Below are 27,551 nucleotides of genomic sequence, written 5' to 3'. Positions count from 1 at the left end.
TCATATAACATAATTTCTTCATCTAAGTGTGAGGAATGTGTCCTACAATTTGTGCTGTATATTTTTGTTACACCCTGTGTTATATGGACTTCTAAAATCCATAAAGACGACGTTCCTCTCAGACCAATTGTTAGTGCGAAAGTTTCTCCTATGTGTGCTTTGGCTAAACACCTAAGCAACTTGCTTCAGCCACATATAGGACATACTGAGTCATACTTTAGGGACTCTCAATAAGTTGTCAACCATAATCCTTCAACTTAATGCATTCTGTATAGGTGACACTGCATCCCCCTGAAGTCAGATGACCATAAGACCTATCTGTGTCGATGCGACGTAAAGCTGAAGTCAGATGTTTAGCCTCCTATTTCAAAATTGAGGATTGCCTTAACATCTTCACAATGGCAATGGACAACGGAATGGTAGGGTCACGTGAGCTCAATCTGTAAACAGCCAACATAGCCAAGATCTTTTTCTTATACTCGTCAGTGTCCATTACCACAGTCGCATTACCCTTATCAGCTGAGGGAATGGTCAGTTCAGAGTCATCTGTAAGCTCTTTCAGAGCTCACCTCTCGCATGTTGTACCCACACCTAATTTAACAAGAGGCGAGAGGTAGAACTCACAGATGACTCTGAACTGACCATTCCCTCAGCTTCTGTTTTCAACGAGCAGATCAGAAACGAGTTGAGCCTGCTAATTTTCAATAAAATCTTGTTTTGATTTAGTGTTTTTGTCTGCCACTACACAGAGTCCTTTTCAAAACTATTCATTCTAAAATATTTGTCAGTTTGCACCTCCCATTGACTAGGTGGAGAGAGAGAGAGAGAGAGAGAGAGAGAGAGAGAGAGAGAGAGAGAGAGAGTGTGTGTGTGTCAAAAGAGAACTACGTTTCTCAATCTGTCTTGTGAAGGCTTACCGCAATGGCTGAGAAAGGAATAGAAGACTCCAATAGTCAAATAACTGGGCTATCATTAAGCAATGGAAATGCCAGGAACAGTTCTCCAGCCATTCCTGACCGCTCAGTTTTGGGCTTCTTCTGTAAGGTTTACTCCAAATTCTCCTTTGCCCTCCTACTCAAATGTCAACCTCACCTGCACGTGGTGCACCCTGCTTTCGACTGACGAGGCCCTGGCGACCGAGCGACTCCCGGGATAAGGAGTCCCCCTCTGCTATGCCAATGGCTCCCTATGAAGGCAGATGAGCTGGCAGGGGCAGGGGCACACTCTTGCCCTTGAGGTGGGAAACCACCTCTAAAGGCGGAAGAACCATTTATGGTCAACGGCATAGAAAGTCCTCAACGGCAGACCAGGCGTAGGGACAACTAAAACTTCCCTGGCAGCTGGGAAGGCGGACGAAGGCCGCAGCAGTCTTGGAGCCTCCAGTCGTCGTAACTCTTATGCCAATGGGGACAGGTTCTGAGTCTGTCAAGAAATGTGTGATTGTTGATGTGCAGCAGCATTCCCACACTAAAAGATGTCACGCACAGGCGTCTTCTGAAGAACTCAGCACATACACTAGAAGTCCTGTGGCGATCGGGGAGTTGTGACGGGAGCAGGATTGTGTAGTTTGGGAGCTCCTAGTGACGAACCGGCACGTAGGCGACGAATGTGTGATAACCGTTTTGCTTGAGGAGAGGCTGTAAAGAAACTCGTGTGCTGCATTCGTGACTGAGGCAGGCCTATTCAGGAACCACTCTGCTCACCCTGAATGGGGAGGGGGCTATAAAAGGTGCCCTAAACATAGTCAGCCTCATCACGTCCCGACTGGGAAACCGCGTCCAGAGGGTACACCATAAGCGGTCAAAAGAAAGTAAAGATGAATTTTGCAACCTGGAACATCCGTACTCTAATGGATAATGGTACAGCTAAAAGGAGAACAGCTATCGTGGCTTGTGAACTAAAAAGATTTAACATCAATATTGCAGCACTGAGTGAAACTAGAAGACCAGATGAAGGACAAATTAAAGAACACGGAGGTGGATACACTTTTTTCTGGAAAGGTAAAAGTATTCATGAGCCCCGCATTCATAGTGTTGGTTTTGCCATTGCAAATGAACTTGTCCCTCACCTTGATGAACTTCCTTCTGGGTTAAATGAAAGACTCATGAGCTTACGCCTCAAGCTCACCAACAATCAACGAGTTACAGTAATTAGTGCCTATGCTCCGGCCCTCACTTGTGATGAAGATGAAAAAGAAGCATTCTATTGCCAACTTGACACCCTTCTAACAAGAATACCCCAAGCTGACAAAATCATTCTCTTGGGAGACTTCAATGAGCAAGTTGGTAGAGACTCAATGCTATGGCCCAAACTAATTGGAAAAGAGGGAGTAGGGAATTGCAACTCTAATGGAACCCTCCTGCTCACAAAGTGCTCAGAGCACAATCTAGTTTTCACTAATACCCTCTTCAGACAAAAGGATAAATTTAAAACATCATGGCAACATCCACGGTCAAAACACTGTCATCTAATTGATTACATAATTGTACGCGCCCAAGACCAACGCGATGTGTTAATCACAAAGGCTCTAACAAGTGCTGACGACTGCTGGACAGACCACCGACTTATATGGTCGACGATCACCCTTCACATCCACGAGCAGCGAATGAAACAGAGAAAACTTACGAGACCTAAAATGAACACAGACCGTCTCAAGGATCATAGCACTAAAGCAAACCTTCAACAACACCTAGGTGATAAACTGCTGGATGAATATCCTGAAAGCACTGAAGAACACTGGGTAACACTGAAGACTGCAATACTATCAGCTGGTGAAGAATCTGTAGGATGCCTTAGGGTCAAACACCAAGACTACTACTACTACTACTACTACTACCACCACCGGTCGGCGCTACAGTCCTTGTAGGTCCTTGGCCTCCTTTATCACCTGCCTCCATCTCAGTCCTCATCTTTTCTTCTCCAACGTTTGACTCCTAACTTTCTAAGGTCATCCTTAACATCATCAATCCATCTTTTCCTGGATCTTCCTCTCCTCCTCCTTCCATCAAGTTTCCCTATAAACACCTTTTTAACGGTGCAGGTTTCTGCCATTCTCTGAACATGACCGGCCCACCTAATTCTTCTCTGCTTAATTTTAGTAACAATATCTGGCTGACCAAACAGTCCTTGCAGCTCTACATTTGTCCTCATTCTCCACCCATCCTGCTCTCTTACTGCACCGAATATCTTTCTCAATATCTTCCTTTCCCACCGTAACAGCCACTGTTCTTCTCTGGAGGTCATCACCCAGCATTCTGATCCATACATAACTATTGGTCTTAGTACTGTTGTGTATATTTTAATTGTTGTATTCCTGCTGACATTCCTGGATTTAAACATATTTTGCAAGGCGTAAAAGCATCGGTTTCCACTTGTTATCCTCTCCTGTATTTCCACGGAGGTTTTATTGTCCTCTGTTATTATAGAGCCTAGATATTTGAAAGATGTGACTCTTTGATATTCCTTCCCATTTAATCTTACTGGGGTCCTTCCTCTTACTCCCTCTGTATCTCCCATCTTCATATATTTTGTTTTGTTTATATTCACTTCTAGTCCTAGGTCCCGTGCTTTCTCTTCTAATAGTGAGTAGCTCTCTTCAAGAGCTCTTTCATTTCTTGCTACATCATCAGCATATGCAATCACTTTCACTAATCTGTTCAAAATGGTTCCCCCTGGGTTGATGGGCAATTGACGGATTACTTTTTCCAATGCTAGGTTAAAAAGCAGTGTGGAAAGTACATCTCCCTGTCTTAGTCCTCTCTCCACTAAAAACTCCTCTGACAGATCTTGCTCCACTCTCACCTTGCATACTGTTGTTTTCAAAGTCATTTCTGTTAATCTAATCAATTTCCTTGGGATTCCAAATTCTTTCATAATCTTGTAAATTTTACCCTATCTAGACTGTCATATGCCTGTTTAAAATCCACATATAGCTGATGTAGCTGTTTGTCATATTCATAAAATTTCTCTAGTACTTGTCATAATATAAATATCTGATCCAGAGTAGAGCGATGTTTTCCAAAACCTGCTTGGTAATCCCCTAATATTCTTTCCATCCATAATTCCAATCTTAAGGCTAGTACCTTACCAAAAACCTTGTACGTTCCATCCAGCGAGGTGATCCCTCGATAATTTCCACATACTGCCTTATCTCCTTTTTTATGTATTGGGTAAATTATACCCAATGTCCAATCCTTGGGTATTTCCTCCTTTGTCCAAACCTCCTTAATCAATTCATAAACAGCCTTTTCTATTCCCTCTCCCCCACATCTCAACAGCTCTGACTCCATTCCATCTTCACCTGGGGCTCTATTATTCTTTAATGCATTAATTGCAGCTTTGACCTCTTCTAAGTCTGGCTGTTTTACTGATTCCTCTTCCAATTCTCTTTCTTCCCCATCAATATTTATATTTTCCTCCTCTCTATCATCTTCATTATTTCCATTGAGTAACTCGTAAAAATACTCCTGCCATCTTCCAAGCACTTTGCTTTTATCACCCAGAAGGTTTCCATCTTTATCCTTGAAGAAAACAGCTCTTGGTTGAAATCCTCTCTTAAGGTCTTTTGTTCTTTCATAGAACTTTCGTACCTCGTTTCTATCCTTCATTTCATCCAGTTCTTCGATTCTCTTTCTTTCAAAAGCTCTTTTCTTATATCTACATATCTTATCTGCTCTTCTTCGTTTCTCTCTATACTCTTCTACTGTTTGTCTTGTTCTCCTTTGAAGCATTCTGTTCCTAGCATCATTCCTCTCTTGGATTAATGTTGAACATTCCTCATCAAACCATTCTGCTCTCTTTACCAATTTCTTCTTTCCTGGGGTACTATCTGCAACTTCACTGATAGTTGTTTTCAGTATCTCCCATTTATCTTCCACTTCTCCTTTCTCCCATAATTCCCTTTTTATTTCCAAAGATTCAGCCATTTTCTTTTTGTATTTCTCTTGCAATTCCTCATTTTTTAGACCTTCAATATTGTGCTTTGCCTTTCTTGTTACTTTTTCCGTTCTTGCCAAATCTATTTTTTGTCTGTACTTGACTCTAACAAGATAGTGGTCTGTACCTACATCAGCACCTCTGCAGCTTCTAACATCCATAATATCTGATGCATGTCGACTGTCTATGATAACATGGTCTATTTGATTTCTTGTCACACCATCTGGTGAAATCCAGGTCTCCAAGACTGGTTTGATGAAAATGACCAAGAAATTCAGACTCTAATGGACAAAAAGAGAGCAGCACACCAAGCTTGGCGGATCAATCCTAGTTCAGCATCTAAGAAACAAGAATATCAAGAAGCGAAAGCAGATGTTCAGAGGAAAACCTGTGTTCTGAAAAACAGTTGGTGGACAATGAAGTCTCAAGAAATGCAACATCTAGCTGAAACCAACAACACTAGAGCTTTTTTCAGCATGATAAAAACCGTATATGGCCCAACAGCTCAAGGATTAAACCCTCTTAAATCTAGGGATGGCTCTACTCTTCTAAGGGCCGGTTCTACCACCCACTGGTAAAGTAGCGTGTAACTTGCCCTCCGCGTATAAGGATGTTTCCGTTCTACCACTCCCAGGTAGCACTATCGGCAGCATAAATCGTCGTTACCCAGCGCGTAATTTATCGGCCACTTCGAGAGCCTGATAAGACTTTACCTGCCGGGCAAGTTTTGAGAGCTGAACATTATTAGCTGTATTTCTGGTGACGTACAACCCAAATTAGCTTAGTATACTGAAAAAAGTATTATACTGTAACAGTGATCGATATTGTATTGCAGGATTTTGAACATTAATACTTTCCTTTGAGTTGCAACGGTCACACCAGCCTCTCGCATTGGTAGCGTAGGGAACACAGTTTATACGTCAATCTTTCGCAAAGAAACTCTAAAAGGATATAAAATCAAAACATTTTTGGAAATAATTTCAAATGGGATTTAATTTTCTACGTTTTCAGACACCATGGGTAATTTACTCTATGTATCCCAGTTATCCCAAGCTTCCTCGTAGCATAATGGCTAACACGCTCATTTCATAATACGAGGTTTGTAGGTTCGAGTCTTCATTATGACGAATCTTTTTTCTTTTCATTATTAGCATTGTATTAATCTGTATGCCTCTTTACATATGTTCTTTTGTTAATAATATATTTCATTGAAATGTTTAATCACAATATTATGCCTACTAGGAAAATGCTTTGTATGTGTGCTACTTATAGAAAGTGATGTTACGATTAATATAGCATATAGGACAGTCGCCCGGGTAGCAGATTCCCTATCAGTTGTTTACATAGCCTTCCTGTAAATGATTTTGAAGAAATTGGAAACTATTCCATTCCCGAATTCCTCTTCCTATAATAGTGGGTCCGAACCCCACTGTCGGCAACCCTGAAGATGGTTTTCCGTGGTTTCCCATTTTCACACCAAGCAAATGCCGGGGCTGTACCTTAATTAAGGCCACGGCCGCTTCCTTCCAATTCCTAGGCATTTCCTATCCTATCGTCGCCATAAGATATATCTGTGTCTGTGCAACGTAAAGCCAATAGCAAAAAAAAAAACCTTTTCCTATGATGGATATTTACCCCGATTAGTTCTTTAACAGTACCTTCCAACTTTATCTTCATAAAGTTAAACATTAGAATGAAATGCATTATCAATAAATCAAAGCATTTGGAACTAAACGAGGTCACAGAACTAGTTGCAAATAGAGCATCGTGGAGATACTTAATCAAATCACAGAAGCCTGCAGATAGAATGCTCAAAGGCTGGAAGTCCGTAAGGAAGATGTATATGGAAGCGCATGAAAAAGAGTTAAGAACAACGGCAGGGAACGAAAATAAATTTGTTACTGTAAATTTTTAAAAGGACGATGAAAACCTGCATACCTTCTATTACGGAGCGAGCGACTTGACCAATCTACTACAAGAATACTTTCCAAAATCGCTGCCTTACATGACAGGTTATAACTGGCATACGAAAATGTAATCTCGAGATTTTAATCCCAATTAGGTATTGATTTTGAAGCTCATAGATTAAAATCACGAAAGCTTGACATAAATCGTTGTCCATAACTCTTAAGACTCCCCTTATTAGGCTTTTTGATGATAATTAACAGATGCAAGCACAGGAAAATAAGACAATCGAAATGAGCTTCATACATCTGACAATAGATAGCACCACACTCGAAAGCGAGAAGTCGCTGAAAATCAGTTTAGCCAACTCCGTATATCAGTGTCTAGCTCCGGGTAGCTACCCAGAGCTTGCGCGGAGGTGGTAGCATGCAAGGCAAAGTACCAGCTGATTTACACCCCCAGGTAGTTTACCTCCCGGGCAGCTGCCAGCCACTTTACCAGCAGATGGTAGAACCGGCCCTAAAAGACAGCAATTCCATTAATGCATGACGGAAAGAACATTTTCATGAACTGCTGAACAAGGATCCAGAGATCAACAGAGTAGAAATCTTGACAATTCCACTAAAACCTACAAAATCTCACCTTGGTGAAGTTCCTTCCTTACAAGAAGTTGAAAATGCTATTAAACAGCTCAAAAATAATAAAGCTGCCGGATCAGATGGAATTCCTGCTGAATTTTTCAAGGAAGGTGGACGAATTCTTGCTGAACATACACTAATGCTCATAGTCAAAATATGGAACACTGAAACAATACCTCCTGATCTCGGAGATACTCTGATAGTTACGATCTTCAAAAAGGAGACAGAACTGACTGTGATAACTACCGTGGAATTACTCTTCTATCTATTGCTGGGAAAATACTCGCTCGAATTCTATCCAACCGCCTGACACCTCTTGCTGAAAACTGCTTACCTGAAACTCAGTGTGGATTTCGACCCAATCACAGCACAACAGATATGATTTTCTGTGCTAGACAAATGCAGGAGAAATGCAAAGAACAACATCTACCTCTGTACATGGCGTTCATAGATCTTGCCAAAGCCTTTGATTCGGTTAAAAGAGATGCCCTGTGGAAGATCCTGGAAAGAATAGGCTGTACTCAGAAGTACATAAATATTCTTAGATTACTGCATGATAATATGAAGAGCATGGTTCTTGTCAACAATAACCCTGGAGAAAATTTTGAAATCACAGCACGTGTGAAGCAAGGTTGTGTTATAGCTCCCATTCTGTTCTCAATATCTGTTGGGACTATACTTCATCTTGTTGATGGGAAACTACCAAAAGGCATAGAAATTGAATACAGGACTGATGGAGGTTTATTCAATCTCAGTAGACTACGAGCCAAGACCAAAATTTCCACTACATCCATCATTGAACTTCAGTATGCTGATGACAATGTTGTTCTTGCAAACTCTGAACACAATTTACAAGCAATCTTAAATGCATTTGATGAAGCTTATACAAGTATTGGCCTAAGCCCTAACATCCAAAAGACTCAGATTCTTTACCAGCCTGCACCAAACTCCACCTCCGTATGTCCTACAATCACAGTCCAAGGCAAAGTTCTGAAGAACATAGAACATTTCTCATACCTTGGCAGCCATTTCTCAGCAAATGCAAATCTTGATGATGAGATTCAACAACGCCCCAAATGTGCTAGTATGGCTTTTGGTCGTCTTCGGGTAAGGGTCTTTGATAATCATAATATCAGCACTCAGACCAAGCTTTGTGTGTACAAAGCTACCGTTATACCATCTCTTACATATGGATGCTAAACGTGGATTACCTACAGGAGGCACATACGATGCCTTGAAAAATACCATCAACATTGCCTGAGAAGGATCCTGAGGATGAAATGGCAAGATTGACGCACTAACATCAGTGTTCTGGAAGAAGCTGACTCCACTAGCACTGAGGCCATGATTATCAAGCACCAACTTCAATGGACAGGCCACATCATTCGCATGCCTGAATTCCGTCTTCCAAAACAAATTATGTACTCCCAGCTAAAGGATGGTCATAGGAAACTTGGAAGACCACAAAAGCATTACAAAGATGCAGTAAAACCAACATAGAACAGTGTCAAAAGAAAACTAACACTGGGAAGCACAGTCTGGCGTCTTGGAATGAACTCAGCGCTTCGAGCAAGAAAGGCGGAGAACAGAAATTGACAAGCGCAATGCAAGAAAACAATGTAAGCTCATGAAGAATAATCAAACTACACAGCCAGCACCTAAGAGAACAAATGTGTGTCAAAAATGTGGAAAAATCTGCAATTCTAGGATTGGCCTCTACAGTCACCTAAGATCTCACAAAAACTAAGTTCTTTTCAGGAAGACAATCATACTCGTTTACGAGGGATAACCCATCATACACAATTAAGTCAAACCTCTGTAGAATGATTACCGATACGATAAACCCGGGTACAGCGATAATTTTATGTGGTCCCGGCAGATTTCCTATATTTACTACATTAATTACCCCTCATCAGAACGATGAAGTAATTTTAGTAACACCCTGTTATAACGAAGACAAAGTTTTCTGCTTCTAAGAATCTGACCAAAACAGTACATACTGTCTGTTAAACCTCTCGACCTTCAGCACTGTATTCTTAGAAGCTTCCCTTCATACTTTGCTGGCAGTAACCAGGTAGCGAATATCCGCGGTAAGCTGTGTTCAGCAGCAAGTAGCAAGAGTCAAAGAGCTCCTGTGTTTGAAACAGTGTTAACTGTTGTAGCCTGTACATTATTGAGCTTGAGTTACAGTCAGAAGTGTTGTGCTGAGCTTGTACAAAGTTTATTTACGTGACACCCATGTGCAATCTGTAAATGTTTTTTAGGTGATAAATATATTTTGGACTTGGCTAATGGGATTTGGACGATGGCTGGAACTCAGAAACAGATAAGCTTAGAGACGAAACTGGAAGTTTTCAAAGACATTGATAACGGGATGAAACAGGTAGATGTGGTGAGGAAGTATGGACTTGCACAATCGACATTGGCTACGTTCCTTAAAAAACGGAATTAAATTGAAGGAAGTTTTCTAGGTGGTAAGTTCAACCCTTTAAGAGAAAGACTGAAGACGGCTGCTGCTGACAATGTGGACAGTGTTACACTGCGGTGGTTTAACGAGATGCGTGCGCAGAACATTCCAATTAATGGCCCCTTAATATGTAAAAAAGCCTTAGATTTCCCTAAGTTGCTTGGCGATTTGAATTTTAAGGCAAGTAATGGGTGGCTGCAGAGGTTTAAGGAGCAGCATGGGATAATTTTTAAAGTGATTTCAGGCAAAGAAAAATTGGCGCCTTTAGGTGATGCAGAATGTTGCCAGAAAAATGCCATTTGTAAACTGCTTGAAAAGTACGGTCCTGAAAACATATACAATGCAGATGAGACGGGATTGTTTTACCAGCTGATGCCAGAGAAGACAATGACCTTGATGAGGAGAAAAATGTAAAGGAGGGGAGCAATCTAAAGTACACTTAACAGTTCTTCTCTGCAACAACGCGACGGGGACACATAAGTTGACACCAATGGTGATCGGAAGATCAGCAAATGCCAGATGCTTCAAAAATGTAAAAAGCTTACCAGGTAAGAGTACATACATTTTATTTTATCTTTCTTTAATTCCTAAGTTGATACAATGCGTACTGTAGTCATTTTATGAGTATGCATGAAGAGTAGGTAAATACAGTACTGTACCCTAGAACATTAATTTCAATTTTTTTGTAATTCTAAATGTGATTTTTTATTGCAGTGAATTATAAGGCAAATCGAAAAGCATGGATGATGTCTGCTCTCTTTAGTGACTGGTTGCTTTCACTTGATAAAGAGATGGAAAGTAAAAAGAAGAAAATTGCATTGCTGGTGGATAATTGTAGTGCGCATAACAACATGCCAGCGTTGCAGAATGTAGAACTATGCTACTTCCCCCCGAACTGTACTTCGATCCTTCAGCCACAAGACATGGGAATAATTAAGAACTTCAAGAGAAAATACCGTTCACATCTAGTTCAACATGTGATTGCAAACATTGAAAGAAAGGTGGACAACCCATATAGTTTCAAGGTGAAGCAGGCTTGTGACATGACTGCTAGTTCCTGGAACAGTGTAGAGGCAAATGTGATTGCAAACTTCTGGAAAAAAGCAAGGATTTCTGAAAGCGAAGATGTTAGTGAGAATGTTGTGGTGGATAAAGAAATACAGGACGATGTTCAAAGTGATCTTGAGGTGTATTCAGCAATAACTGGGAAAACCATAGATGTATCAGTGGTTGAATATGTGTCAGTGGATGATGAGGCATTGGTGTTTGAAGCATACATCGACGAATCTATCATCGAAGAGTTGAAGGGAGATTTGCCTGTTGACGATTCTGATTATAACTGTTACCTCTACTACAGTGGTAACACCAAACAAGGCACAAACACAGTTAAAAGGGGAAGGTAAGAGTACAATACACAATATAAGAAAACACTACACACTTGGAAAAACAGTAACTAGCCTTTACGCGGATCTCCAACAAAACAAGTACATAACTATCAGTAGGGCCAACTAGTGAACGACAAAACGGGAAGATGGAAGGGCTGGGAACCTACCAAAGGCATGGACATGGCTTAGATAGCGGATTCCGAAATGAATCACCGTGATCCTTAGTTTTTAAAATATTATTTACAAGATAATTCTACATATACATTCCAAGTTATGAGCTATAAGTTCAGTGATATACATAGGTTATTCGTAGCAGTGTAAATTCAAATTACAAATGAACTGTACATCTAGTTACCAATGCAGTAGTACAATGCAATTTACAGGTTATCCAAAATCTAGCGTACCTAAAGTGATACAGAACTATCAGAGGCAAACCCCAAGGGAAATACTATTAAACTACAATATACATATTTTAGTGAAACAAAATGGGAATGCCTCGGAAACGAACAGGTAAGTCTAGCTGAAAAACTAAGGCGTCACAAGTAGCTAATTTGGTGAATCTAGGCGAGGTTAGGGCAGACTCCTGTATGAAAACCAAATCGGAACATTACAGAATTTTTAGCAGGAACGGAATTTAAGAGTGCTTACCCGAGGAGTGCGCCATCCCGAAAACCGGAGGGACGTCATCCAGATAGGCTGCTCGCAGACAGATAAACCGAGACCAACAGAATTCAGGATACAGAATGAATTCGAACACTGCCTCGCTCACTATATATAGGAATTACTGGCCTTGGAGGCAACCAATCAGCGTGCACGTGTTCCCTATCGCCACCTAGACTCACCAATCACAACCTTACTTTCAATCGAGAATTTTGACTAACATTCTAGAATACGCATGATCGCGAAAGTCGTATTTTTCCAGAATAGACAGAACACGCTTTCTAGAACACAAACCAACAAAGTAACACACCCTGTACAAAAGTTATGTAACTCTCTAGATCTTTCCAGGAACTATAGACAGAATTCTACTATTTACAAATGCCTATGTTACAACATTATACAGTACAGGTTAGGTCAATAAAAATAAAACATCATATTGCATTTTACAAACAAAGACTTAAAAAAAAAAAAATTACATTCCACTCGCATTACATATTTCACTTGTAACAATAACAGTCATATGGTAAGTGTGAATGATCCTCCTCCTCTGATGGAACTAATCGGACAGTTGGAAACCATCCAGCAAGTAGCATCTTCAATCCCTCAGTGTTCGGAGGAACAAGTGATTGCGTTAGAGGAGATAAAAATAATATTTACTAGAGAGTCGTTAAGGAAAAAGAAACAAAGGAAAATAAGTGAATTCTTCTGTACAAAAGAGTAAGATACTCTACGAATAAATGGAGTGAACAAAATGTGTTTTATTAATTGTATTTTAATGTTCTTTTTCTTCAGAAGAGTACTGTATATACTGCACTTTTCGGCGCAGTAGGTACAGTTCTTCAGTAGTCACTATTTAAAAAACCTCATTATAACAATAACCCTGCTATAACGATATTAATTTTAAGGTCCCTGGGATATTGTTCTATCAAGGTTTGACTGTATTATAAAATACATTATTGTTATTATTAGGGGAACAGGATGGTGTAGAGGCTTAGCTGCTTGCTTGTCATTCCGGCGACCATGGTTTGATTCGTGGTGTCGCTGGGGTGGGTTTTTCAGTTGAAAATCTTGTGGTATCGAAGAACATGCAACCTTCAATCCCCGGCCACAACTCTTTCATGACTCAGTGTATGTAAGGAACCTGAGCAAGCAGGATAAGCTGCAGATGCTGATGATGATGCTTGTTGCTCGTTGTTTTAAGGGGCTTAACATCAAAGGTCATTGGCCTGTGATGATGATGATAGTTAAAATTATTTGTCATCCAACAATATTAATGCTATTTCTGCTATAATTGCAATATACTCGTACTTCGGGGGTACGAAAGTAAAACAACTGGATTTTGGGGGTACGCCAACCAAAAAGTTTGAATACCACTGTCCTAAACTGTCTAGTATCTTACAGTATCAGAATATTATAAATTTAGACTTATCTAGACAATTTATCATTGCAATAGATGATGATGCTTGTTTAAAGGGGCCTAACATCTAGGTCATCAGCTCCATTGCAATAGACATTACTCAACAGCATGATAAAGACCTACACACTGCACTGTGGATAGTAAAGCCTCTGAGATTCCTGAAACTGTCACAGGTGATCATGTGCACCTGTACAAAGGGTGGTAATAAAGTGTACATCAACATTTCTAACAGGAATAGACTATACCTTACTTTGTAGAACACTGAGCTCGATAGCTGCAGTCGCTTAGGTGCGACCAGCATCCAGTAATCGGGAGATAGTGGGTTCGAACTCCACTGTCGGCAGCCCTGAAGATGGTTTTCCGTGGTTTCCTATTTTCACACCAGGCAAATGCTGGTGCTGTACCTTAATTAAGGCCACGGCCGCTTCCTTCCCATTCCTAGGCCTTTCCTATCCTATCGTCGCCATAAGGCCTATCTGTGTCGGTGCGACGTAAAGCAAATAGAAAAAAAATCTTTGTAGAACAAGGGTACATGCTTGTAGCCACAATACATTATAGAAGTCTATCACTACGAAATGCTGGAAACGCATCGAAACAAAAATGGTACAGACCATAAAGAAAATAGAAATTAATGTGGGAATTTAGGTTTGGTATTCAAAAGAAATAAGACTGTGAATGGAAGGTGAAATGGAGAACATGACTGCTGGTCTTCTGTCCGCTCCCTTCCACTCCACTATGCCGTCGTCATAGCAATCTCTCCACAACTAGCTAACTGAAAAGAATATCACCTACCTGCTTTGTAATACCATCAGACAGTCTTAGTGTTTATCTGCTTGTTTCCATGCTTTTCCAATGCTTATTATCAAAACTAAAACCGATCAAGAATTATTTAAATTCAAGTAACACAAGCTGTCTTCCTCGTAAGTATAATATGATGTCACTTTATCAGGAAGCCAGTTATCACTCAGGACCACCGAAGTTAGCAGTGCATGGCGTGTCACTGGTCATACTTCTTATGATAGCAATCTTCAGACCTATGAACAGTAGATCTGTGCTGAGCTGGTTGCTCTGTGCAGAATATGACACTGGTGTGAAATGGCAGCCAACCAATTATTCTCACCAGTGAACTGAGAATTGGAGGCAAATGGAAACCCTAGGGCACAGAGAACAGTGGGTACTATCAATTCCTCATTTGCTCAAGCTTGTGCAACAGGAGCTCCAAGAAAAAGAAAAAAAAAAGCACAAGAATGTTGCAGCAACCCTGATGACATTATTGATTGCCTGGTCATCTTGGTTGAATGCTGAGTGTACCATTATAATTCCCAGATGAATGAACAAAACAAGTAGTTGAAGTATGTAAACTCATCATTTCCAACAAACAAACAAACAAACAAACAAACAAACAAACAAGCAAACAAACAAAAAAGGTGAAGATGAAGTCATCATCAAGCAAGGCAACACTAAGCACGTTTTGGGACTACAATGGTTGCTCCTGAGAGATTATGTCCTAATGACCCAAAAAATAAAAGGAGAACATTACAGAGACCTCTAAATGAAATAACAGAGAATATTCAAGGCAAAGCATAACGAGAAACTGACATATGATGAGCATTTACTCCACAATAATGTAAGAGTTCAATCAGCACAGAAGATTACAGCACGTGCGACTGCTTTGGGTTATCAAATACTGCCTCATCCACATTAATTTTCCCAACCTGGCATTCAGAAACATCCTTCTCTTTACTCATATGATAAGTCCACAATGTGAAATGTGCTTCCAGAACAATACATAATTTCTGAGGTCAAGGAATTTCTCAAACATAAAATGAAGTGTTGTACAACAAGTGGTGAAAAAGAAGAAGAAGAAGAAGAAGAAGAAGAAGAAGAAGAAGAAGAAGGAGGAGAAGGAGGCAGGATATTGGAATTTTGTTCCATAGAAGTTGTCTAATATTCCAGAGGCCAACAACATGGAGCTAGTATATTTAAACTGCCTAAAATGCCACTACCCTAGGTTGCGATTGACCCTCCTATCCTGGGAACAGAAGACCAGCAACTAACCTACTACGTCACTTAGGTTGGTACAAACTAACTCATTATGATCATCTGCCTCCTCTTATGCCAATAATATTACAAATACATGCTAGATGTTCAATCGAAGTTGAAACATAGCATTTCAAATAGACCAAGTACTAAGACAAAAGTTAATAATGTGTAAGTAGCATGAATACACTTAGTCTGAAGGGGGTGCAAAAATTATGGGAGTATAAAAATGCATGTAAATACACCTAAAACTAAAAATATACTTGATACAATGCATGAGCTATAGAAGAATACCAAAGAATGTGTGCATACTTGTGGCAATAAAATTAGTCTACACTTCTAGCAATAAAATCAATCTACATACAAAAAACTCTAATATGCATATCATGCAGAGGGAGAACAGCAGGTTATTAAACCAGGCTAAATAATGGTTCATTTAACAATAGTGATGAGTTCTAAAGAATAAAAATAATATTTGTCCTCATTACCTCGATGAGACAACGTGCATCTCCTGAGATGACCACATGGACAAGGAACTTTACTGCTGCTGCAATCTATGTTCATTCTGCATGTTTTGTCAGTCATAAAGCACAGGCAGAGCAGTGGTTCACTGTAAACATGACTTGTAAATAGTTTACTAGGAAGCTCATCCATTCCAAAATCCCCTATACTCTGATGCCAAAGGAACCAATGAGGTCCTATTCGAGACTGGTTGATGATGGTAGCAGCAGATCTCCATGCCCTAAATAGAAAAATAATTTTTGTGAGCCAAGTTCTATACATAAACATGATATCTAAGATAATAGTTTCTCCAGTGTCTGACACACACAAAATCCATTTTAAAATAATGTAACAATATAGATGATCTTCAACAAAGTAAAGTGAAAATCATTACATTGTGTTATCTGCTTCAACTGGCGTGAAGCACCATTAAGTGCTGTAAGTCTGCATGACTGACATCGTATTCATGGTAATGTCATCGTAAGACATCCTAGTAGTGAGATTCATTCATCTGAGATAGCTTTCTGTAAAACAAGAGTTGTATTTTACACAGGACTAAAGGATTGGTTTCATGTCATTGCAAGAGTGATCGCTTATCGGCTAACTGTAGAACAGAATATTTTTATGTGCTATAGACAGAGATGGCACAAACATATTCAACAACTGTATGAAGTGTAAGCATATGATAAGGTACTGAAAATAGAAAAAGCTGTCTACGCTGATGAAATAGGAGACCCAATTTCAAGGTCAGAATTTGATAGAGCATAGAAAGGCCTATGTAGGAACATGGACATGAAATTGGTAACATGCCTTCAAAATTACAGAATTTGTGTTTAAGATGTATAATATAGAAGAGGTGTCACTCGGTAATAAAAGAGAATGTTGTTATCCACATTCCTAAGAAAGCAGATGATGACAAGTGTGAAAATTACTGCACCATTAGTTTAGTATACAATGCTTCAAGGTTTTAGCAAATTTTATTTACAGAAAATCTGAGGCACAAGTTGGAATCAACATAGGAGAATATAAGTTTGGCTTCCAAAGAAATGCAGGAACACATAAAGCAATACTGACTCTATAGCTGATCAGAGAGGACCAAATTATGAAAGGCAAGCCCACGCACATGATATTTGCAGATCTAGAAAGAGCACTTGATATGTTCATTGGAGCAAGGTATTTAAGATTCTGAATATGACTGGGATCAAACATTGAGAAAGACAGGTTATCTACAATCTATAAAAAAATTAATCTGTAATAATAATGTTATTGGCTAAACGTCTCACTAACTACATTTACAGTTTTCAGAGGAGAATCTTCTGTAAAAAATCAATCTGTATAGATAAGAAATGAGGGGTAAGAAAAAGAATCAGTCACCAGAAAGATGTGAGACAGGGCTACAGTTTGTCTCTCCTACTCTTCTACACTGCTGTGCAAAACTTAAAGACGAAAGTAACTTTCACATGTTGTGTCACTGCCAAGTATCAGAGCTCGATGAAACTTGAATCATACATAGGAAGAAGTACTACAGTATGGTATGTTAGGCAACTAAAAGGAATATGAGATGAGATGAATATTTTTATTTTTTATTTTTAGTATTTGTTTTATGTCATACCGACACAGATAGGTCTTATGGCGATGATGGGATAGGAAAGGCCTAGGAGTGGGAAGGAAGCGGCCGTGGCCTTAAGGTACATCCCCAGCATTTGCCTGGTGTCAAAAATGGGGACCCACGGAAAGCTCTTCAGAGCTACCGACAGTGGGGTTCGAACCCACTATCTCCCGGATGCAAGCTCACAGCTGCGCGCCACAAACCACACGGCCAACTCGCCCAGTATGAGACGAACAGAAATGGCACTTTTATACATACATACATTATCATTATAGACTGTTATGCCTCTGCAAGCCTCTGTGAATTTACTATACATCACTACAATCTTCTATTTGCAACTAGTACTGTGGCCTCATTTAGTTCTATACCTCTTATCTTTAAATAGTTAGAAACTGCGTCTAACCATCGTTGTCTTTGTCTTCCTCTAATTCTCTTACCCTCCATAACAGAGTCCATTATTCTCCTAAGTAACCTAGCCTCCTCCTCGCCTCACAGGACCCCAACACCGAAGCCGATTTATGCGTACAGCTTCATCCATCGAGTTCATTCCTAACTTGGTCTTTACCTCCTCATTCCAAGCACCCTCCTGCCATTGTTGCCACATGTTTTGTACTAGCAAATGTTCTTGCTAAAAAATGCAAACTAGTGCAAACAAGGAAAGCCTTTAATAAGAAAAAAGAAATATTCTCCCTTCAAAGCAGATATGCACATCAGGAAGATTTTTGAAGAGTTTTGTATGGGGTGTGGCATTCAATAGAAGTGAAACTAGCACACAAAGAAAGAAATGAAATGAAATGTCGTATGGCTTTTAGTGCCGGGATATCCCAGGACGGGTTCGGCTTGCCAGGTGCAGGTCTTTCTATTTGACTCCCGTAGGCGACCTGCGCATCGTGATGAGGATGAAATGACGATGATGAGGACAACACACACACCCAGCCCCCGTGCCAATGGAATTAACCAATTAAGGTTAAAATCCCCGACCCGGCCGGGAATCGAACCCGGGACCCTCTGAACCGAAGGCCAGTACGCTGACCGTTCAGCCAACGAGACGGACACAAAGAAAGAGATTAGAGGCTTTTGAAATGTAGTGTTACCAAAAACTGCCACAGGCAAGAAGGGTCGATTGGATCACAAATGCAGGGATACTGAACTGAGTTGGTGAAGGACAACAATTTCACTAGAACAAGAGACAGATTGATAGGACACATCATGCAACATCCACGGCTTATTCAATCAGTTTTTGAGGAAAGTGTAGGGGTTAAGAACAGAACGGGTTGTGTCGTTACAACAGAATTGATTTCTTTGGATAACAACCTATGCCATCTACTAATCGTGATGTTAACCTTTGAAACTGTAATCTTATGTAGCCTATATTTGGGACAATTTTATCATCAAGAATTAAACAAATGAAGTGTATCACTTCTTAGACTTGCACTAACCTAACTGAATGTTACACGATAGCCAACTTAGCTCCAGTGAAGTGGGAAAACTCTCTCTTGTGCATATACTCCACTTGTATTGTTGGACTGGTTGAAAGCGAAGCGAGTTGTCTGCAGTAAGTTGACTGTACAGAGTCGTCAAGAGAGCACAGTCCGTACCATGTCTCCGATGGTTTCAGTGAAGATATGGCTTTTAATGTGTCTGATCACCGAAGTTGAGCTGGGATAAATGCATCAGTTATATCCTACATAACAAACACTATCCTATAAGCCCGAAGAAACTATTTAAAAAATGTAATCTGAAAAAAAGTTGTGCATCCTTGTGATATTCGGTGACAAGGAATACTGGAATACTATCATTAGAAGAGGACCACTGACAGCAGTACAGCACTATTAATTGAAAATGGGTCCAATTCGTTGGCTGAATGGTCAACGTACTGACCTTCGGTTCAGAGGGTCCTGGGTTCAATTACCAGCCGGGTTGGGGATTTTAACCTTCATTGGTTAATTCCAATGGCTTGGGGGCTGGGTGTTTGTGCTGTCCCCAACATCCCTGCAACTCACACACCATATATAACACTATCCTCCACCACAATAACACACAGTTGCCTAAAAACATGGAAGATGCCACCCACCCTCATCAGAGGGTCTACCTCACAAGGGCTGCACCCAGCTAGAAATAGCCACACGAAATTTTAAAAAATTGAAAAACTGAAAATGGGATACTGCATTGACTCTAGCAACTCCTCCAATGTATTTATGCCTCAATTGCTCGATTTTGCCGTGAATGACTGCATGACGCCATGTAGCTGCCATTTCGGAACTATGTGAAGTAATCCTCAATTCTAATTAAAAATCCCTTTTTTTGCTGTGTTTTAAAGTAATATTTCATGTTTCAAAAAATATTAAAATTATTAACTTACCAAAACTGTTACTGTGATACAAGCATTATTTTTTTTCTTTTAATGTTATGAGCATATATCATCCCACAATGTTTTTTCCATTAACATTATTAAAGAGAATTTAAGCCAATTTAGCCACTTGAGCCTTCAGGAAATAAATGAAGTATGAATCATCCTAGACTTTGTCTTAAATATAAACTATTTCATGTTCAACAACAAAGTCTACCGACAAAAAGGTATTTCGATGGGCGCCCCAGTATCGGGCATCTTAGCCAAAATTTACATCAATCTCATGGAAAAAACTATAATTATTGATAAACATGAAGGATTGTACCACTAATCTAGATTTGTGGATGATGCCTTTGTAATTTTAGATGAAAGAATAACTAAAGGTCAGACCTTTTTAAATCACCTAACTCTCTTTATCCGTATGTTAAGTTCATACTTGATTCTGAAGTAAATGACAGTTTGAATTACAGTGAAACTTGGTTAAGAAGTTACCGCATAAGAAATTTTCCCGCCTAAGAAGTGTGATATTCTTCGTCCCTTGATCGGTTGCATTAAGATATATGTATATTTTTCCCGTTTCATGTGTTCTGTTGTACATATATTTCCCGGTTTAACAGTTCATATTTTAGAGCCCCTTGAGATAGAAAACGTCCGCTCAAAGCAGCTCATGGTTAGAACCCTCCAGTCTCCGTGCAAGCTGAACCCTGTGGTAGACCTTTTGCGCCTGCCATGGAGCATCTCCGGGCTTGCCTAGGCCATATGACGTCACGCTATGACAACATGAACACCAGATGCTCACTCTCACCTTGTGGAATCGAATCAAATCCATCAGTCAAAATTTCCACTCCACCGTTCACATCAAGCGGAATAGAATCGAACAGGATTCTACGCGGGAATCACAAAGCACGCAATGGATGTTTTGATAAAACTTTAATGCAGTAAGTTGTGTGCCGCAACACGGTGAAGTCATTAATTGAGGTGGCCTCAACATGAATTAAAAACCAAAAAATATATTTTTCCACAACACAGCAACTTCTTATGCATTACCTTACTGTTTGTTAGGAATACATGTACAACAACTGTAGGTAATGCCACTTATAAAATTGTTCACGGTAAATACTGTTCATTCCAAGCCATGTCAATTATCATACTTACATATCGTACTGTATATGGACTCCAACACGATAATACAGTACGATTCTGAAATAAGGTCAACAATAATTGCAAAATAAACCAAGTACCGTATAGGCCTAATCTACCACAAAATTGAGTATTCTAACCTGTTTGATTTTTCATTCCCTTGCTTGCTTACTTCCTTCCAGGCATTCTCTCTTACATTGTTGTTGTTGTTGTTGTTGTTGTTGTTGTTGCAATAATACTTATGAGTCTTGTCGTAGAGGAAATTACGTTTTGGAACTAAACTGACATGATTTTCCATGTCCATTATTAGTTAGGTGAATAAACTATTACAAAACAAAGAAACTTCCCGATTCTATGCAGGAAACAGCCGACTTGCCAGCTGATACATATTATGCTGTCAAACAGCCGGCCGAAAGATCCCGATCGTCTACGAAGTTGAACGAATGTTGATAACCAGCTGGGTGTTGGTGGGAGGGGGGCTGACACGCACATAGAGGCATTGCGATACCACGTGTTGGGATAAAATTTGAAGGTTTTTATTACCTTTATATGAGCTAAACATTGTATTATCGTGTCACTCGTAATTATTACATCGCATTATTAGAACATAGCACAAGTATGAGGAGACATGAAATAAAATTCTCGGAGGGAAAATAAACTGTTTACATTTAGATGTGCTAGTGTTGCTACTGCAAGTCATGGGGTGTGAGGAAGAACTGTAGTACACGTCTTGTCTTTTCGTCTTGTAAGCCTAAGCTACGGATTGCCAAGCATAGTGTAGCGTCGTAATTAGTGTGAATAGGAGTCAGTGAAGTTAGTTGTAATATCAACGTACGAACGTTTTAAGTGAAAATGATCAAGCGAAAGGCACTAACAATTAAAGACAAAGTGCAGATTGTAAGGAAAGTGGAGTCATCCACACTTTACCGTGTTGCTTTGGCGAAGGAGCTGGGGATGCCGCTGTCTACTTTGAATGGCATTATAGTGAAGGAAGAAGGGATCTTGGCTTCTGCAGGAAATACTTCAGCAAATTGCAAGAAAGTTAAATCTGGAAAGTATGATGAAGTAAAACAAGCTCTGCTGATGTGGTTTAAACAGCAGCAAAGTTTAAACATACCTTTGAGTGTGAATATTGTGAAGGAAAAAGCTGAAGAAATTGCATGCAAATTAAAGGTACCTCTTACCGCATCGAACGGGTGGCCGGACCGCTTTAAAAATCGAGCCGGTATCATTTACAGAACAATTTGTGGCGAAGCAGAGAGTGTAAGTGCGGACGAAAGGGGAGCGTGGAAGGAAACAGTTCTGCCTGCTAAAATAAGCAGTTACAAACCTTGCAACATTTTTAATCTCGAGTAATTCGCACTTTTTTTACCAGCTTATCCAGGATAAATCTCTAGTTTTGAAGGGAGAATCTTGCCACGGGGAAAATTTAAGTAAATTGCAAGTTACGGTATTGGTTGGTGCTAATATGGAAGGAACTGAAAAACTACCTCTACTGATGATAGGGAAGTCTAGGAAGCCACGTTGTTTCAAAAATGTCAGGACTTTACCGTGCAAGTACACCAGCAACAAGTTCACTATTTGAAGAGTATATGTAGGCATTAGATGCCAAAATGGGGAACCAGAACAGAAAGATTGTGGTGTTTATGGACCACTGCCCTGCTCATCCCAAGGAGTGGCCCCATTTAAGGAGCATCAAGGCAGAATTTTTTCCACCGTATACTACATCGGTACTACAGCCCATGGACCAAGGAATCATTAAGGTATTGAAGCAGAGGAACTGAAAATCAGTTGTCCACCATATGCTGCTACGCATGGAAGCAGGCAAACCCATCTATACACCATCTCTTTTGGACACAATGCATTTCATTGCCTCATCATGGGATTCAGTGGAGCCTATAATGATAGCAAATTGCTTCAAGAAAGCAGGCTTCGGAGGTAGTACCAACAGCGCTGTTATGGAAGTTGGTGATGAAGAGCCAGGGTGCTGGAAAACTATACAGGAGAAGATGGAGATTACCAGTAGTTTCGATGACTTCACTGCCATTGATGATATGGTGATCACTTGCGAGGAGCAGACCATCGGTGAGATCTGCAAGGATATTCAGGCAGGAGATGAGGAGATTGAAGAAGAAGAAGAAGAAGAAGAAGAAGAAGAAGAAGAAGAAGGAGAAGAAGAAGATGTTGAGGAAGAGAATTCCCCAAGATCATCCTGCAGTGAGGCAAGCATCTGCCTTGAAAAACTGAGGTGGTTTATGTAAGGTTCAGTCAGTGTGTCTTAGAACACATGGAAGGCAATGTGGGAAATGGAGAGGTTTATACATCAAGAAAGCAGTAAAAATCCAAAACAATCAACCCTGGACAATTTATTTTCCAAATAGGAGCCTAGACTTTTATGTTTGGAAAATTATTTAATGTCTAATGCAATTTAATGGAATTTACATAATGTATGGTTACCATCTAGAGTTTCAATGTTCTTAGTATTTCTTCTTATCTCTTGTGCAAAGTTTTATATAATATGTTCCATTATCTTATCAAGTATTTTTATAAGACAGTATGATCCATTATTTTACTTTGTGTCCAAAAATACATGTCATGATAATCTAATATTTATATTGTGGCTTTCTTTTAGCAGCTCTTATATATCAGCCTATTTCGGTATTGTTCACAAACAAGGAAATCTGTTGGCTGTGTGTTTTACATGTATTTCAAGGTTCAGAATACGTTTCTTTAGTATGATCTGCAGAGAATTTAATATTCCTCTTTCAACTTTGGATCTAAAAAAAAAGAAATTAATACCATATCCTGTATAGCATATAACAATGGCTCTAATAAAGAATTTTTAGACAGGATTATAAATAAAATATAAAATAAACCTGTCACTAGTGAAAGAACGGATTTTTTTTTTTTTTTGCTAGGGGCTTAACGTCGCGCCGACACAGATAGGTCTTATGGCGACGATGGGATAGGAAAGGCCTAGGAGTTGGAAGGAAGCGGCCGTGGCCTTAATTAAGGTACAGCCCTAGCATTTGCCTGGTGTGAAAATGGGAAACCACGGAAAACCATTTTCAGGGCTGCCGATAGTGGGATTCGAACCTACTATCTCCCGGATGCAAGCTCACAGCCGCGCGCAAAGAACGGAAAGAAGAGATTAAGATATTTGCCATATTCACATATAATGGCAGTAAATTATAGAGGATTATGAATTTGTTCAAGAGAAGTAATTTAAGAATTGCTTTTAGGTCCAACAACATGAACTCTAAATTATTTTATAACACTCATATCATTAATAATAACAATAAATTTCAAAACTCGGGTGTATACAAATTGAAATGTGCGAGTTGTTTAATTATATATGTCGGTAAGACCAGAAGAAACTTTGTTACAAGATATCAGGAATATGCCATACAACAGATATTTGGCCACGAGTTATCACACGACAGACTACAATCACATGTTTACAAAGAGACAATGACATTAATATCTTGAAAACTTTAAATGAAGGCCATTTATTGAACATACACAAGGAAATTTACATTTATCTGAACCAGAGGAAGAATCTGATGGGTAATATAAACAATCTTTCTGAGAAGATCATCTTCTATGAGGAATTGGCCAAGTGAAAGTTAGAAATAAACGTCAAACTTAAACATGTCACACACTCTGTGACACTCAGGTCATTCCTCCGCCCAGAACACGCCCTACCACTTCTCATCCAGACTCCCCGCTCAACGCAGCTACTACTAGTTTGAATTCAGATAGACACATACCTCAGCAGAGGCGAGACCTCTTCATCATATCGGGGCCAATAACAAGGAAGTCAGTAACGCAATTTAGATCATATATATTATTTCATCTTCCATCTCTCTTCACTTATACTTAGTTTTATTTTAATTTCAGACTTAACATTATTCAATTTTAAACCTAACTTTACCATTTCAGGTCCGTTTTGATTTGGAACTCAGAAGCGCTCATTCTTCAATGCAATTTAAAGGAATTTCCACCAAAGATCTTACTCACATCAATGTTCATTTTTCAATTTCACAAATGCAAATGTTAGGTTATAAGGACTTTTTCATCAAGAATTTTATGAACAATTCACATTAACATTATTGACAACATAACTTGGAACTTAAGTCAAGTTTGCAAATATTTTATTTTAAATGTCCTTGTATATAAAAGTGTATTTTAATGGATGTCTTAACGAATCAAACAATGTGATTTTATATCTGATGTGTTTTGCGAGTATTCTAGCTGATGATGTCCGGGCGGACTGCTTAAATACAATATTTAGGTTTATTCTTAAATATTTGCTAACTGTTTTCCAAAGGTTAAAATATTTAAGTAGTATCTTAGGAAATTCTAAGGTATTAATTGAATTATTACTATTATTATTATCATCATCATCATCATCATCATCATCATCATCATCATCATCATCTTTGTGATTTTATTTTCTTTGTTTCCATTAATGTAAATGATATCATGTACATAGTTATTTTCAATGCTGACTATTAAATTTATTTTTACTGTAAATGGTGTTTCACTGAGCAAGTGACTGCGCGAATTGGATCACATAGTCATCAGCTTGTATTCAGGATACTGCGGGTTCGATCCCCACTGAAGGCAGCCCTGAAGATTGATTTCCATGGTTTCCCATTTTCACACCAGGCAAATGCTGGAGCTGTACCTTAATTAAGGCCATGGTCACTTCCTTCCCACTCCAAGCCCTTTCCTATACCATCATCACCATAACACCTATCTGTGTTGGTGTGACAAAGGAAATTGTAAAATTAAAAAATGACATTTAAAAAAATGGTATTATCATTTATGACTTTAATATTCAGGCAAGTTAGTATACTTGATGTGTTGCAGTAAAACCTGTTCCTACCGAGCTCGATAGCTGCAGTCGCTTAAGTGTGGCCAGTATCCAGTATTCGGGAGATAGTAGGTTCGACCCCCACTATCAGTAGCCCTGAAAATGGTTTTCCGTGGTTTCCCATTTTCACACCAAGCAAATGCTGGGGCTGTACCTTAATTAAGACCATGGATGCTTCCTTCCCATTCCTAGCCCTTTCCTGTCCCATCGTCGCCATAAGACCTATCTGTGTTGGTGTGACATATAGCAACATGCAAAAAAACCTGTTCTTCACCTCTTTCTCCTGCTGGGATAAAGGGACCTTGTGTCAGCTTGTTCTTCCACCGTTTTTAAGATGGGATGAACTGAAAAAGGTAAGGTTGGGATTTCTTCACATTTGTTTCTTGCCTTTATGTTATGTTGTGAGATTTCCTATGTTGCTTTTGTCAGTTCCTTCCCTTATCCTTAGTGCTGAGTCCCAGCTGTGGCATGGTATTCCCTAGTGTTGGGTTTCACCCTCAGATAGACCAAGACATGAATATAAGAAGCACATTAGAGTAGCAGTAGCAGTTACATAAAAATGAAAAGAGCAGTAGAGGATAGGATGGCAAGGATAGCAGCACTAAACCAGTCTTGGACTGATGGCAACACCATCACTTCATGCACAAATCTACTAATAATATTTTAATTTAATGTTATTTGCTTTACGTCCCACTAACTACTTTTACGGTTTTTGGAGACACCGAGGTGCCGGAATTTAATCCCGCAGGAGTTCTTTTACGTGCCAGTAAATCTACCGATACGAGGTTGACGTATTTGAGCACCTTCAAATACCACCGGATTGAGCCAGGATCGAACCTGCCAAGTTGGGGTCAGAGAGCCAGCGTCTCAACCGTCTGAGCCACTCAGCCTGGCCACAAATCTACTAGAAGAGGAAGAAAACATTTTTAACGGAATGTACAAAGTTATGAGTAAATTCAAAACTGAAGGTTCAGTGCTTCAGGAAACAGAACTTTCCTTCACAGTAAGTGGATGATTACCTCGTTGTACTTCCTCTTAAAACAAAAATCACCAAAATAAAAAATCACAGTAAGTGTTGAGAATACCCTGCTTTTGTACTGGACGGTGGTGAGAATTTGCATAGATATTACAATTTTTATGGATAGGCTAGTGGTGGACAGTGTGCCCCAGGGAGCTGTTTGGCTCATTTTCTCACTAGAATATTAAAAAAAAAGCAGACACCAATCCAACTCCATCTCTACCATTGCTTTTGAACAATGCTGCTGATTTAGGTGACCCAGGGAGTGAAACCACTGGTCTCACAGAAGCTGAAGAAAGCATCATTTCTAAAAGCACTCCAAGAAAAAAATCAACCATTACAGGCAAATGCAGACTTTCCATAACAGCATCATCAATCTGTTTCTAAAATCAACCATCCCTCAGAAAATGGACAAAAACCATACAGTGAGGAAATAAACCATCGATGTCCTCGGGGAACAGTTGCTTGATGGGAGACATGACTGAGTAAATGGGCACTAAAATTAACAAGGGCTCCACATCAAAACTCACAAGAACACTGGATTAAAAGGTTATACTTGACACCTTATTCACAAAATATATGGAGTACCTAATGGATGATTGTGTTT

At 39.5% G+C, this 27,551-nt stretch overlaps 1 protein-coding gene across 3 annotated transcripts in view; it reads right to left on the bottom strand.

The window, feature by feature from the left end:
* Window positions 1–27,551, bottom strand: part of LOC136864543 (F-box only protein 22) — a 477,522-nt gene that overhangs the window by 253,357 nt on the left and 196,614 nt on the right. For all 3 annotated transcript variants that reach the window (XM_067141655.2, XM_067141657.2, XM_067141656.2), the window contains exon 4: window positions 15,936–16,189. In XM_067141655.2, the coding sequence (XP_066997756.2) occupies window positions 15,936–16,189 (254 nt within the window). The remainder of the gene's footprint in view (window positions 1–15,935; window positions 16,190–27,551) is intronic.

This window comes from Anabrus simplex, chromosome 2 (genome assembly GCF_040414725.1).
Source record: "Anabrus simplex isolate iqAnaSimp1 chromosome 2, ASM4041472v1, whole genome shotgun sequence".
Lineage (NCBI taxonomy): Eukaryota > Metazoa > Arthropoda > Insecta > Orthoptera > Tettigoniidae > Anabrus > Anabrus simplex.
Note: the sequence above shows the minus strand (reverse complement) of the source record. Positions and strands in the feature narration are given on the sequence as shown.